This window comes from Anolis sagrei, chromosome 1 (genome assembly GCF_037176765.1).
Source record: "Anolis sagrei isolate rAnoSag1 chromosome 1, rAnoSag1.mat, whole genome shotgun sequence".
In the NCBI taxonomy this organism is placed as follows: domain Eukaryota; kingdom Metazoa; phylum Chordata; class Lepidosauria; order Squamata; family Dactyloidae; genus Anolis; species Anolis sagrei.
Window position 1 is genome coordinate 74959849 of NC_090021.1, and position 15837 is coordinate 74975685.

General features: G+C 41.0%; 1 protein-coding gene across 4 annotated transcripts in view; it reads right to left on the reverse strand.

Moving 5' to 3' along the window:
* GRM1 (glutamate metabotropic receptor 1) overlaps positions 1-15837 on the reverse strand; it is a 231509-nt gene that overhangs the window by 18152 nt on the left and 197520 nt on the right. For all 4 annotated transcript variants that reach the window (XM_060753514.2, XM_060753515.2, XM_060753513.2 and 1 more), the window contains exon 8: positions 13580-14510. In XM_060753514.2, coding sequence (XP_060609497.2) covers positions 13580-14510 — 931 coding nt within the window. The remainder of the gene's footprint in view (positions 1-13579; positions 14511-15837) is intronic.

Sequence of the window (15837 nt, forward strand, 5' to 3'; positions counted from 1 at the left end):
AACGATCTACCCACTCATACAATGGTATTTGATTTTCAGTAGGAGCTAAAGTCTTTATGTATGATATGTTACAGTTGTCAAGCAATTATGTTATAAAAAATGAGCATTAGTTACTTGGCAATTACTCCTCAGGAGAAAAACAGCCTGCTTGAAATCCTGAAGCTGTAAAAAATAACTTTTGTTTCTAATGAAAGAAAGTTATAATTGATTTACCAACATGACTCCACAAAACTATCTGTACTTTGGACTCTCCTTCTGGATATGACCATACAGAATGTCAACACAACATTCAAAGGCAGTCTTTTGAATGCACAGTGGCAATCTACAGAAGTCCTTGGCCACACATACCTCTGCTTAATCAGCAATGGACAGGAAAAGAAAACCGAGGAAAAGTACAAAAAACTAAAGCTTTGTGGTTGGGGTCAAGAAGGACAGACAAAACCATACTATAAAGATGAAAACAAAACAGAGAAAGGAATTCTAAATAGCAAAAAACAAAGTTAAGGAGTTAACAAAATAGTCAAAATAAAAAAGGAAACACACACAATACATATATTTAAAAAAAAACACTGAATCCTCTTATTGTTGTTTTTCTTCAGTGACTTCAAGCTAGCAGGTATCCCTAGCAACTGGCCAAAGCACCCACCATTCCCACTCCCTTTATTTTTTCTTAAGCACTTAACCTTTCTCTCTCTTGCTTGTGCTCTCCTTCCCTCCCACTCTCTCCCTTATTTGGAACCTGGCATCTGCTCCAAATTACATACATTGAAAGAAAAAGAAATCTTCTTCTCTAAATGTATGCTGTACTGAAGTGGAAAAAGAGACACCTTGGTCATTATTTCTTTTCTTTCATAGTCTTCTGGGAGCATCCCTTTTCCTGAACATTTCTTCATTACATCCAACACTTCCCTACTTGGGAATGAGGCAGATGAGTTTCTTTCTTCTATATATAGTATTTAGTAGGCCTGTCGGTTTTAGTTCGTTAATTCGTTATTTCGTAATTAAATCGTTATTTTTACCATATCCGAAGCGATTTCAAAACACATTTTCAAACCCGGAAGGGTTTAAAAATATCGAAACAGCAGCCCCATATATTTTACGAGCTTCAGCTCGTGTCGTTAATGGGATGGAGGCTGCTGTGCTGACTGAGTGCTGCTGCTGGTGCCTGGGAGCCAATCCGGCACTCCCAAGCACCCCAGCAGTGCACCGTGCCCCCCCCCTCCTCCTCCTCCCAGCTGTGTTGCAGGAAGTGCTAGGAGGAGGAGGAGGAGGAGGAGGAGGGCGCAGAAGCCGGAGCCCATTGGATGGCGCGCGCGCGCTCACAAGTGGCCTCCGCGCGCCATCCAATGGGCTCCGGCTTCTGCGCCCTCCTCCTCCTCCTCCTCCTCCTAGCACTTCCTGCAACACAGCTAGGAGGAGGAGGAGGAGGAGGAGGAGGGCGCAGAAGCCGGAGCCCATTGGATGGCGCGCGCGCGCTCACAAGCGGCCTCCGCGCGCCATCCGGCTCCGGCTTCTGCGCCCTCCTCCTCCTCCTCCTCCTAGCTGTGTTGCAGGAAGTGCTAGGAGGAGGAGGAGGAGGAGGAGGAGGGCGCAGAAGCCGGAGCCGGATGGCGCGCGGAGGCCGCTTGTGAGCGCGCGCGCGCCATCCAATGGGCTCCGGCTTCTGCGCCCTCCTCCTCCTCCTCCTCCTCCTAGCACTTCCTGCAACACAGCTGGGAGGAGGAGGAGGAGGAGGAGGAGGGCGCAGAAGCCGGAGCCCATTGGATTGCGCGTGCGCGCTCACCCGAGGAGGAGGAGGAGGAGGGCGCAGAAGCCGGAGCCGGATGGCGCGCGGAGGCCGCTTGTGTGAGTTTTCAGGGCTGTATGTATGACCATGTTCCAGAAGCATTCTCTCCTGACATTTTGCCCACATCTATGGCAGGCATCCTCAGAGGTCTGCTGGAAACTAGGCAAATGGAGTTAATGTTCGCGCATGCGCTAAAAACCTGCGGGCGCCATCTTAACGAATCGATTCGTTATTGGGCCTGAATAACGAAATTCGTTTATATTAACGAAATTTCGTAAATATCAAAACTTGTTTTTAGAAAGTTTCGTAAATATTTTAAATATCGAAACAAAAAAAACCCCCAATTACGAATCGATTTTAGAAACAAATTTTTTCTTGATCAAACAGGCCTAGTATTTAGGGAAGATTGGTGAATCCTAACAACCTTAGGCACCACTGTTGGTTACTGCCAATATCAGCAGTAATGGATGTTGTGAGGATGGAAACTGGTGTTGGAACATGTGGAAGATAATAGAAGGAGAATGGCTTCTCACAGTAAGACGGTGGCTTGTTTCTTTCTCCATGAAGAGAATAATTCCTGCTCTCTGTTCTTAGAAATTGCCTCTGCCCAACATTAATGGGTCAGTTCAAGCATTTTAGACAGTACTGCTCCAAATCTCTATAACCACGAAACCCGGAAAAGTGGAAGGAGGGGTTGCAGTTTCCTACCTCATGGTTTGTAGCTTAGCCTTCGCAGAAATGATCAGTTACACAAATTGACGAAGCTAAGAAATATTAAGAACATGATTGCCATAGAGTCCTCTGAAAAAGAATCAAGGCTGCCTGCAATCTATTCTGTGTCCACTTGGAAGTAAGCTACACTGATAGATAGTTGTGCTGTGGCATTTGGTTGTACTGATGCATAATGACATTTGGGTGTACTGATGCATAATGTATACTCAGGGCAAGATGCTACCATCAGTACAGAATAGGGAGAAACAGAATTGTTTCCAGTTGATATGAGAATCAGGCAAGGCTGTACTTTACTATACTACCTGTTTCATTTGTATGCCAAATTTATCTTTCTTAAAATTGAATGAGACTTAGAGGATGGAGGATCAACACTGTAAGATGTTGATGAAACCAAATTACTAGCAAAAATAGCAAAGAAAACTTCTAGAAAAAGTCAAGGAAGAAAGTGCAAAAGCAAAGCTGTCAGCATTAAGAAAACAAAAATAATGAATGCAATGATTTAAATAATTTGAGAGTAGATGTTGATATAGTTCATCTTTTTCCATATCTTGGCTCAGTTATAAACCAGAATGGGGGTTGCAGTCAATGAATCATAAGACTAGGACTTGGGAAGGCAGCTATGAAGGAACTAGCCAAGATCCTCAAGTGTAAATAATATATAATTGAATACTACAGTCTATGCCATCATATTTCTGATTTTTATGTATGGCTGTGAAATCTGGAAAGTGCAGAAAGCTGGCAGGAAGGGAAGAAAATCACTTGAAATGTATTGTTGGAGGAATGCGATACCATATCATGGACTGCCAAAAGAGAGATAAAGGAGTCCAAAAGCAAAGCAAGCCTAAACATGTCCTAGAGGCCAAGTTTACTAAATTGGGACTGTTCCAATTTGGATGCACATGTGTAATTAGCAATTATTAGTTTCTAGAAGCATAGGCTTCATTTCCTATGTTGGAGAAGTTTCTGCAGCAAAGATTAAGACTTCTGTAATCTTGGTAAGAACCAAAGTAGATTTGTACCCAGAAGACATAGAGGTCCTTAAGCTGGGGGACAGCAGGGGCATCTGTGGGGCAATGTGGCAAATTTGTGGGAAAGAGGGATAAACTGTTGCAGAAGATGCAGTTCCATCTTCTTATCACCCTGTGCTGAAATTTGTCAGGCCCCAGCTTGATCTTGCATTATTCCTGGCTTAGTGAATGATTGCTGCTCAGGACTGCCAAGATGCAGCATGCACAGAGCCAGCATGGAGCCTGGCTGAAAGTAGCCCTGCATCATGTGATGGGCTCTGGTGGGCTTTGTCTTGGCTGAATCTCGACAGCATCCTAGGACAGGCTGAAAACCCATGTGATGAGGTCGCATGACTATGAGGATAGCCAGTTCAGGATTGCCCCTAAAGTTTCTGGGCCAAACTCTGAGACCTAGCCTCTGTTAAAAAACCTCTAGAAAATGAGACTCCACCACACTGAACTCCACATTTCTCAAATGTTTATTTGGGGCAAGAAGAAGAGAAACTCAATTAAAGTCGAAGCTAGGAGCCCCTTGAGAGCACGTAGCTTATGGCTCCTGGTCAACAGGAACTGTGGTATGATCTTCAAACTCAAACAGAGCTTGGAATTCAACAGTAAAGAAGCAAAAGTTATGTGTAGATTCACTAATAAATTGGCTGCAATCAGATACATGTGAACTATATGTAGGCCCTTCTACACATGCAGTAAAACCCAGAAGGTACTGGGGAAAAATGAGGAGTTATGTGCTGATGCTTATAAGTGCACATATGAATATTCTAATACAAATACAGAGAGATTCCTATGTGTGCATATATAAATCAGTGCATAATGGTAGGGTTTTTAAAATGCTGCTGGATTTCCTTCTTTAACCAGTTGCTTATTTAATATTATAAAGTTTAAAATAAACACTTTCACAAACCTCTAATGGCTCTCCACTTCTCCTGTCTTGGAACCAGCTGGAAACTAGCTGTATCTCAGTGAGAGTCCAAACAGTTGATCAGCTATTTTTGGGCATTTGAGAACCAGCAGGGACTGTGAAGCAGTCTGCACAGGGGGTAAAGAGGGAAATCTCAAACTTTACGCATCTGAAGGGCCACACAGTCATGGGAAAATCAGCTTTTTTCACCAAGATAAAGGAGGATTGAGTGGGTATTTGGCATAAACATCATCTGGCCACCCCACTCTTTAACCTGTTATCTCCTAAATTATAGGTACCATGTGGAAGCACCTTAAGTCACTCAGGAACCCTACAGAACTGAGTTTGCCATAATGTGTATTTCATTATGTACTTAGAGCCCCAAATAGTCCATGGCCACTACAGACATTTAGAATATGTTTGGAAGGAATGTGATATTGGGAGGTCTTAAGGAACTCTGCTTGCTTTCAAACATCTGGGATGATAGAGTAGAAGAGACTTACTTTACTGGCTGATCATTTGTGGACAGGACTTGGTTATTGATCACAATGTCCCTTGGTCATTCCCATCCTCCTGAATTCCTCTTGTCCAACTGGAACTCATATTGGAATGAGCCCAGAATAATAATTTATTCTCCAATGTAAAAACAAACTTTTAACATTAGTATGAAAATGAACAGGACAATTTGTAGGAAATTACAATTTCAGTATTTCAGTATACTTTGAAGATGTCTGAAAGTTAACTTACTAAATGATATTAATTAGTTAGTTTATGGCTTCATTTTTTCTCCCAACAAAACTATGTTCATTGTTATACCTGAAGAACCAGTGACAAACGTCTCCTCTCAAGTAGCCGAGCTAAACCAGCCCCTTGGTTCACCGAGGAGCTGGCAGCGATGAAGCGAAGGAAGAGGGAACCAGAGAGCGTGTGGCGTTCAGATCCGAGCGAGCCAAATCGAACACGGTTTGTGTCCTTTCTAAGGGCATACGCCGCGGCAATAAAAGCTGCAAAGAAATCTTTCTTTGCTGCCACTATTGCGTCTGCAAAGAACTGTCCAGCTGAACTGTTTCGAGTTGTCAGAGGCCTTTTAAATCTCACCATTCAGGATGGGAGCCCTGAAAATTCGGCAGCTCGCTGTGAAGCTTTTGCTCGGTTCTTTGCAGACAAAGTCACTTTGATCCGTTCTGGCCTGGATACTATGTTAATGGCAGTCTCTGAGGATGTAACAAGAGTACCTGCTTGTCCAATTTTGATGGATTCATTTCAATTAGTGAAACCCGAGGATGTGGACAAGATACGTGGAGGAATGAGGCCAACCACATGCATCCTGGACCCCTGCCCATCCTGGCTTCTAAAGGAGGCCAGAGTGGGATTGGCTGAGTGGGTTAAGGTGGTGGTTAATGCCTCCCTTCGGGAAGGCAAGATTCCAGCGAGCTGAAAACAAGCTATAATAAAACCGCTGTTGAAAAAGCCATCACTGGACCCCACTCAATTCGACAACTATCGGCCAGTTTCCAATCTCCCCTTTTTGAGCAAAGTCTTGGAACGTGTGGTGGCTTCACAACTCCAGGTATTCTTGGGAGACACGGATTATCTGGATTCGGCACAGTCTGGTTTCAGACCAGGACATGGAACTGAGACAGTCTTGGTCGCTTTAATGGATGATCTGTGCCGGGAGCTCGACAGGAGGAGTGTGTCCCTGTTGGTGCTGCTGGACCTCTCAGCGGCCTTCGATACCGTCGACCACGGTATCCTTCTGGGACGCCTTGCGGGAATGGGTCTGGGAGGTACTGTTTTGCAGTCGCTCCCGTCATTCCTGGAGGGTCGGTCTCAGAAGGTGTTACTGGGAGTCACCTGTTCGACCCCACAACATTTGTCTTGTGGGGTTCCTCAGGGCTCAATACTGTCTCCCATGTTGTTTAACATCTATATGAAGCCGCTGGGGGAGATCATCCGGAGTTTCGGGGTACGGTGTCATCTGTACGCAAGTGATGTCCAACTCTGTCACTCCTTTCCACCTGCTACTAAGGAGGCTGTCCAAGTCCTGAACCGGTGCCTGGCCTCTGTGACGGTCTGGATGAGGGCGAACAAATTGAAATTGAATCCAGACAAGACAGAGGTCCTCCTTGTCAGTCGTAAGGCCGAACAGGATATAGGGTTACAGCCTGTGTTGGATGGGGTTGGATGGGGTCGCACTCCCCCTGAAGACGCAGGTTCGCAGCTTGGGTGTGATCCTGGACTCATCGCTAAGCCTGGAACCTCAGGTTTCAGCGGTGACCAGGGGAGCATTTGCACAGTTAAAGCTTGTGCGCCAGCTGTGCCAGTACCTTGGGAAGTCTGACTTGGCCATGGTAGTCCACGCTCTGGTTACATCCCGTTTAGACTACTGCAACACTCTCTACATGGGGTTGCCTTTGAAGACTGCTCGGAAGCTTCAATTAGTCCAACGCTCGGCAGCCATGATACTAACAGGAGCGGCATTCAGAGAGCATACAACCTCTGCTCCACTGGCTGCCAAATTGCTACCGGGCACAATTCAAAGTGCTGGTGTTGGCCTATAAAGCCCTAAACGGTTCTGGCCCAAGGTACCTATCCGAACGCATCTCCGCCTATGAACCCACCAGGACTTTAAGATCTTCTGGTGAGGCCCTGCTCTCGATCCCGCCTGCAACTCAGGCGCGGTTGGTGGGGACGAGGGACAGGGCCTTCTCGGTGGTGGCCCCTCGGCTGTGGAACGCCCTACCCACAGACGTCAAATCAGCCCCTTCATTAATGGCATTTCGGAAGAAAGTGAAAACCTGGTTATTTGAACAGGCGTGCAATGAATTACAATGAATCATAGGAATCGGAACAACTGATGACGAACTTGGATTATGATTTTAGTTATGTGACGCTAGTGAACTGGTTATTGATGTTTATTGATGGTTATTGATGTTATTTGCTTAGTGTATTGTTGTGTTAATTGTCTCTTAAATGGCTGTATGGTGTTTGCATTGAATTTTTGCCGCTTCTTATTGTTAACCGCTCTGAGTCGCCTAATTGACTGAGAAGAGCGGTATACAAATAAAGTAAATAAAAAAATAAATAAAAGTTAATTTTTTTCACAATGAGCAAGAGTTTTACAAAGCAAAAAGATAAGTGAGTTGTTGTAGGTTTTTTGGGCTATATGACCATGTTCTAGAAACATTGTTTCCTGGCGTTTCACCTGCATCTATGGCAGGTATCCTCAGAGGTTGTGAGACTTCACAACCTCTGAGGATGCCTGCCATAGATGCAGGGGAAACATCAGGAGAGAATGCTTCTAGAACATGGCCATATAGCCTGAAAAACCTACAACAACCCAGTGATTCTGGCCATGAAAGCCTTCAACAAAGATAAGATTATATAGTCCTGGAAATTGAGATCCACTGACCATTGTAATAGAAAATCTGTGGGCTTCCTTTCCTAAATTAAGGCAAGAAAATTGTTAGTCAGAGATGGTTTAGTCAAGATAAATCCTGCCTCTTTGTTACAGATGATCACTGAGATCATCTAATTCTATGATTAGCTTCACAAGAAATGCAAATAATAGCTGGTTGAACTGCTGAATCAATGCTGTCTTATTTTCTGAGATGCCATCAGCATGTTTATGCTTGTGCAAAATAACAACATAATTGCCAGTTTTTACTTGCATGCTGACTTGCAGCAGCCATAGCATGTTATTCTATTTCTTTTCGTGAAGCAAGTGTACATTAAGGGTAAGACATTTAGCAATAGTCTGCTAGAAAGCTGTGGCTGGAGCCCTGAGCAAACATTAAATACAGAAGATGTTTTCACAAATTAATTGGCCATTTTATTCAAGTTCATAATAAAACACAATGACCCTTTTATCATTATACACTTCTTGAACCCTGAAGTGCCAAAAATATTAGAAGATAACAGATAAAAAAGACATGCTCTTGCCAGTTTGAACCAGAACAGATAGAGTATTCAGATAAATGCTTTTCCAGTAAGTCCTTTATGCTAAGTGTCACAAAGTACGTATGAAAATATTGTTACAGAAAGTGAATGTGAGTCCCAAAACAGGCAATATTAGTCCTCAGCAGGGAGATTCCTTTCCCCATCACCCTAAAAGGTAGTTAGAATACAGGCTCTGTTATCAGATATTAGATCCTAATTTGTAATTGAGTATGAAAAGTCAATTGAAATTATTCAGGGCCTCACCTGACAAATTATAGCTTTTATGGAAAAGAACAGATCTAAGGCTGTTATGAAAATGGGAATGCACCTGTTAGCTTTAACAGAACATTGTAGCTCTATATTCATCATTTCTCTCTCTTTGTCCTTTGTTCAGAACATATCAAAGAAAGTAAAGACAGACTTTTGGTTAGAAATGAAAAGTTGATTTCAGTCACTCCCACTTTTCCAATGTGCATTATTGTGTCCATTTTCTTAAGTAATATATCCTGGTGTATATTTTTTATTCATTTTATTGAACAAAGCATTGTCAGATTCAGCATATTGTGTATTTTGAAACAGAACTTTGGTTAACATATTGTTTCAAAAAGTGTGAAATAGGTAGGGGTTTGATATGGATGTGCGGGACTAGGTCCCCTTGTTATGATCTGTTCATTGACCGTAATAAAGTTTCCTTCCTTACTTACTTGCTTACTTGCTACGTAAATAATTTATTTTTTATTGTTAGCATATTGCTCATACATAAAACCCAAAAACTGGTTTGTGTATTGAAAGCAAGGTAAGAGGTACCAAGTTCATTCCATGTCTCTTCCTCTATCTAGTGGTGCTTCCAATAAGTGTGTTGCAGGACAGAGTCTACAAGAGGCCTGCTCTTCCTGAAACAATGTCTAAACCGGGTAAAAGGGTAAATGGAAAATGGTTCTTGGCATGGCAATCTAGTCACCTACACAGTGAAACCAGTTCCTCTCAAACCTGTTCCAAGCTGGATTATAGTGTCGCCGTAGAAGTGCTCTCAATAGGCAGATTTGGTAGTATATGCTATGACTGGACAATTATCACACAAAGGATTTTCATGTCAGATTATTTTATAATGATTTGTTCTTTTTAGGTTCATTTACCAAGCAATACCCACTGGATAATATTTTTTTTTAATCTTTAATTGAGATAGTTTGGTTCATGCATGCATAAAACAAATTATTTTACAAAAATAAAGCATTGTGGTGTCTTTTTTGAATGAAGAACTGTATTATTAAATTTACAATGGGTAACAGTTATATTCTAATTTATGCATTACTCTTGAAGTCCCCAGAATAGTTCAGATTGCAATAGAGTTTATGAAGATCAGGTTTTTCACGCATCAATTGTTACTAGTCATTATGGCTATTAGGGCTGTGCAAAACTATTGTTAGTCCTCATAAGCCATTAGTAATTTGTTAGATTCATGCCAATGAATTGCTGTTAAGAAACATGCAGGAAAGTGGGGAGAAAAAAATAAGATTCAAAACACTCACCAATAATTTTCATTAAGTTTCTGTAACATTCAGAAGCCTCCCAAAGTCAGTTTAATTTTCAGTATAAGTATTAAACAAGTTTGGTAAAACCAAAGAGGCTGTTGCTAGTGTTTAAATTAAGACCCAGGCTGCTTGCCAGTTGTCATAAGGAAAGGCAGCTGGAGCAGGACTAGTTGAGCTGGGTGAGAGACTGAGAACACAGCATTCTGGGAAATGTAGTTTGGGAAGGCAATGCCCCCTATGGCAGAGAATTCAAAAGACCCTGCCCTGAACTACATTTCCCAGAATGCAGTGCTCAGCATCAGAATGCCCCAATGAGGATTGCAGCAGCCAGCCCTTTAGAGTCAGTCTAATAATAATAAATCAAAGTATTGAATCTTCATAGAGGGCTAAAGTAAGTAATAGTATCTATCTGTGCTAACTTAAAGTTCTATGGTTAATTGTGTGTAATTCAGACATACTGTTAGACATTCAAGGGGATTGCTGTTGTGGCTTTTGGGGAGAGAAATCTTTTTGTCTAAACTTTTTAAAATCCCCAAAAATCAGGAGTTGTGTGACTTTCTCTGAAACCTGGAGGGACTGAGGCTCTGATTATCTTGTGCATTTTTAAAATAAAATTCAAGTAGATAGTTCTTGTGATGTAAAAAAATCAAAATTTTCTGCAAATTAATGGATAAGTGTAACATTCTGAAATTTGGTAGGTTAACAGTGAAAAATGTGTGGTACAAGAATAGCAAGTGTAATCACAATAGCTCTAAAAATGAGGGAGACATGAGTCTCTGAAGTTTCCCCACTTGCTCAATTACTTGACAAAAAAAGGAATGAAAAATCCCTTACTTCATTATAGTTACAATTTTTTTAGGTCCATAATTTCAGAAACACCCTAAACATGATTAACCCCCCTCCCCAATTTTGTAATGAATGTTGACACATTTTTTTCATTAATCACACAGCCCTAATGGCTATATATGGTTTCTGTTACAAATGATTTGTGTCTCTGGATACTATTTACAAAGTGGCGTTGCATTCATATCCTATTTGTGAATTTTTCCTAGGTAGCCACCATGCAGTTAGTAATATTTGAATTTTTATTACTAACTGCATATTACTGATACAAAACTGATGTAACTTTGACTTGATCCCAGAACTTTGGAGTTTTGTTTTTGTTTTTTTTTTTTTTTTTTTTTTGCATTAGCCTCATGTATGCTTTTTTTCTGTTGTTTTATGTTGGGGTCTCAGAGTTTCAATATAATGTATATATTTTTTTCTTGAGAACTTATTATTCTGAGCAGTAGTAGTACTAATAACTTATACAAATACCAAGGAATACATCTTTATTTCTACCCATGTAGCAGTGGATTAATAGTTAGCTTTTGTTTGTGTCCAAAATACTGATATTTAACTCCTCACATCAAGGGATTCCTGCTGTAGCCTAAATATGCTTGGATTGTGCTGCAAAAAGATTGGGTTATGTCTCCATTTTGAATTTCCTGGATTGGGCTAATTTCATTTAAAAGTAGGACAGACTGAACAGGGGTCTGAAATTGTTTGTGATCCAGTATGGCTTTTCTCACATTCTTGTTCCTACTTTGTACTTTTAAACATATTCTTCTGTATAATTATTGAATTACTCTGTGGACTAGTCCATTTTTTTATGTCTCACGTTAAAGATCATACATGTGATGTATGTGCCAAGAAATGACTTCTGACTATCTTCCCTAGTTCAATATTTCCCCAAAGTGCCAAAGATTCAGTTCTTTAAACCATGCTGATGCCCATACAATTCAAAGGGGCATGGTAATGAGGGGTCATTCATTTCTGTTTCACCATTCTAAATCCAAATATTATTCCACTCATACAACTATGTGGCTTGATTCCTTTTCTTCCTTACTACATTCCATTCTAGACTGAGAAGCTCTGTTCATGTTTCGTCAAGGCATTTCATTACAAGTTAGATGGGCATATTGACAGCTTGTTAAGTTATACTTCACTGTCTCCTAGATCTTCAAACTTGACAGTATTGCACTCGTGTTCATATCTTATTTTCTCTCTTTCTTTCTTTTAAAAAAACTTTAACACAACCATTTCATCCTATTGTATATGTTCAGAGTTATTTTTTCTTATCTTTTTAAAATTTCAATATAGCAAAAAGATGTAATCATACATTTAATTACTGTAATTATTTTAAGATTCATGAATCTTGGAAAGGGATAAATATAGCAAAGTGAAACAAACTTGCACCTATACTTATTGTGATAAAAAGATTGATACAATTTATTAATTTGAATGCAACCGAAGTTTGTTAATATATTCCATTTACCAATGCAACTTTTATTCTAATATTTTACTGATAGGTGGTATGTTGGTGGTATGCTTTTTAAGAGAGCAAATAGTTCAAGCAAATATTTTCTAGTGTTTAAAATAAGTTCAAGCAAATATTCTCTAGTGCTAAAAATATATTATTCAATTCATCTTTACCTTCTTAGATAAGCAAACCTTGTTAGCAGGACAGTATTGAAATAAGACAGACTGAAATTGTATTTGTTCTATCATGTGTGAATATATTATGAAGACATTAGTCTTATAGTAATGTTCAGAATAGTCTCAATAATAAATTACTTGAACTTTAGAAATAAGTGTTCAAATTTCATTTTTTCAGGCAAAGCATCTTTGTAATCCCTCTACAATTATTTACACATAAAATTTCTATCCCACCCTTCACTTGCACATGGTTAAGTAATGACATTAATAATTACATAAATACATACAATGAACAGTAACTTTCTGTTAGAAGGCTCGCAGGGGATTGTATCTTTGGATAGAAGAATTACTGGGATTTGGGAATTTGCAGAGTGAAAACCTATTAGGTGATGTCATATTAATCTATAATGACTTTGTATCCAGATTCACACACAAGATCGAAGTGAAAATATTCAGCCAACCTATGACTATAGATTTAAATATTTTGACCTAAACTCATTTGTAAACTTGGTTGTTCAAAATATGTTTTGTGCATTTTGTTTCCATTATATTCAAGCTTGTTTGAGTGGATATTGCTACTTCTTGTGAACATTCATATTACAAAGAGCAAGATCTGGGGAAAATTCTGAGTTTACAGTACGGCTTAGAAATCTTTCCATTTTACTTACCTGCCATATATAGTGCTTGTTTAGAGAAAATGGCGCTAACAAGATTAAGGCTCTTCTGAACTCCACTTTTACACAAACAATGACTAGCTGTTAACAGCTTACTGGAGAAGGACCCAGAAGTCAGCAGTGAGATGACAGACAACATATTGAGAAATTGAGAAATCTGCTTGCCAAGATTTGTTAGCACTTTGCAATGTTAACCTGATTCCATGCTTGTGGAAGTGCATTTTGTTGCCTGTGCACATGTGATAATTGATCAGGTAACAAAAAGAAAAAAAGGAAAAATCTATTTACAAATAGAGATTAATAGCACAGTGAAAGGCATGCCAGGATTCTACACTGACATAAGAGTAGATAAGAGAATAATAAGAAAATAATAAAAAGAACATAGCATTACTTTAGGTTATCCCAGTCCCACTGTCTTTAATTGCTGTAGAAGTGCTACAGACCTTGCAAAAATGAAATAGGTTCCTGAAGACAGGAAGAAAAAGTGAGAAACTGGCATACATACAAGTACTTACTTTGGGTTTCCAGTGCCTGGTTTCTTCCTCCGGAATATGCTGAGGAAATTGTTGGACCGACATGGTGTCTTGCCATCCCCAACATGCATACGCACCACATCAGAAGTGGTGAAGGCACTGCGGACATTCCTCTCAGGCTTGGCGATGATGATGTACATCTTGGGTGTGAACATGCACCCTAAAGCTACTGTCACGCTCAGGCTCACGGCAAAACAAGTAGTGATGATCTTGTAGTTGCTGCCGAAGTATATTGGTACAAAGGCTAGCCAGATGATACAAGTTGTATACATAGTGAAGGCAATATACTTGGCCTCATTGAAGTTGGCGGGCACATTGCGAGTTTTGAAGGCATAGTAAGTGCAACTCATGATGAGGAGTCCATTGTAACCCACCGGGGCAACCACACCTAAGTTGCTGGTGTTGCAGATCAGGAAGACTTCCTTGATGCTTGGGTAGGAAAGGACAGGGAAAGGGGGCTCCATGATGATCAGAGTTATCACTAATGTCAGTTGTACACTGATCAAAATGGAGGCAATGACTACTTGGGCCCAAGCACTCATGAAGCGTGGTTTGCGAGTACAAATCTTTTTCTTGCTCCCTGCCAAAATGCGTGCAATACGGTTGGTTTTGGTTACAAGGGCAGAATAGCACATGGCAGATGAAAGCCCCACAAGGAGGCGTTGGAGGTAGCATGAAGCGTCAGTGGGCTTAGCGATAAGAGTAAAAGGACAGATATAGCCAAGGAAGATCCCAGCAAGTATAATGTAGCAGAGCTCCCGGCTAGAGGATTTCACAACAGGGGTGTCCCTGTAGAGTGCAAAGATAAGAGTAACAAACATGGTGACCAGGATACCCAGGCAGGAGAAGACGACAGCCACAATTGATTCTATGTCACTCCACTGAAGATATTTTACAGGAATGGGTTCACAGCCTGCAGGGTACAGAAGAGAAACAGAGTTAAAAACATATGAAAAACATGTAAACATGAATTTATTTATTTATTTATTTACTTCATTTATATACCGCTTTTCTCAGCCCTCAGGCGACTCAAAGTGGTTAAGCAAGCAAAGGGGTTCATATTCATAGCCACACTCCCACTTCATTGGTTTTTTTCTCCCAAATGTCCTCCAATGTTATAAGGAACATTTTCATCATGTTTAGGGGGCTCAGTGGGAGGTCTTTTACAATATGTTTAGCCACTCTGGATCCTTTTAGGCCCAAGAGAGTCCTTTTCATTTCAAAACAAGAAGTGGCTGGTTATCCCAGTCCCACTGTCCCTTGGGCCCAAAACAGTTCCCCTCATGCCTCCTAGAAGACATGAAAAAAATGATTGATTCTCAAGGAGAAAAACTCTGAGGCATAGAAAGCAATTATTGGGAAAGTCAGCAGCAGGCACTTTCACAAATAAGACCCCACTGTATTACAGATTTGAGTCACACCAACCATTTTAAGAAAGACCCATGTATCATGCTATGTTTAGATTATTGTGTAGAGATAGGGCGATTGGTGGCTTGGGAAGGCCAGAGTGGAGAATGGTCACAGAAACAGAGCATGTAAGTGAGAAAGTTGACATTCATATGGCCGCTTAGAGGAATGTTGAATTTCCCATGTTCTGCTTTGCCTTGCGAACTCGTCACACAGCCATTAGAGGTAGTCCGCTTCATACAGGGACATGGGGAACCCAACGCCCCCTGCCCTGCATTGCCTGGCTCCAACTGAGCACGATCAGATGGGGGATGTGTGAGCACACATCGAGTGTGCATGTGCTGGCTCCACCCTCCCCTCCTTCACCCATGGAGTTGCGTTGGTGTAATCTGATGGGAGCCGGCTGGCTAGGTGGGTGACTGGGGCTAAATCAGTGCATGCCGCCAAATTTAGCCCTGTGTGAAGAGGTCATTGGAGATGAATGAGTGAGAGACTGGGGCAGCTAGCTTTCAGCATTTAGGCCTTTTTTTGCTTTTGATTCTAAAGTAGGTTTTCTACTGTAGGGATACTGGTCATGCAAAGAAATGCTTATTAGTAAGCAGCCATAAAGCTCAGAGAGGGGACAGATAACAGAGAAGTCTTGGGTGAGCATTCCTTATCTGATGGCGCTTGACCAGTTCAGCTAGGAAATAATGTTTGATGGATACCCATGATGTGACATTAGTGGAGAAAGGTGTTACATTTCTTGACACTCCTAGCTCATGTGACACTATAGTGGCTAGGATTGTGAACCACGGTCTTCTATTTATGAGGGTCAGCCACAATATAATTAA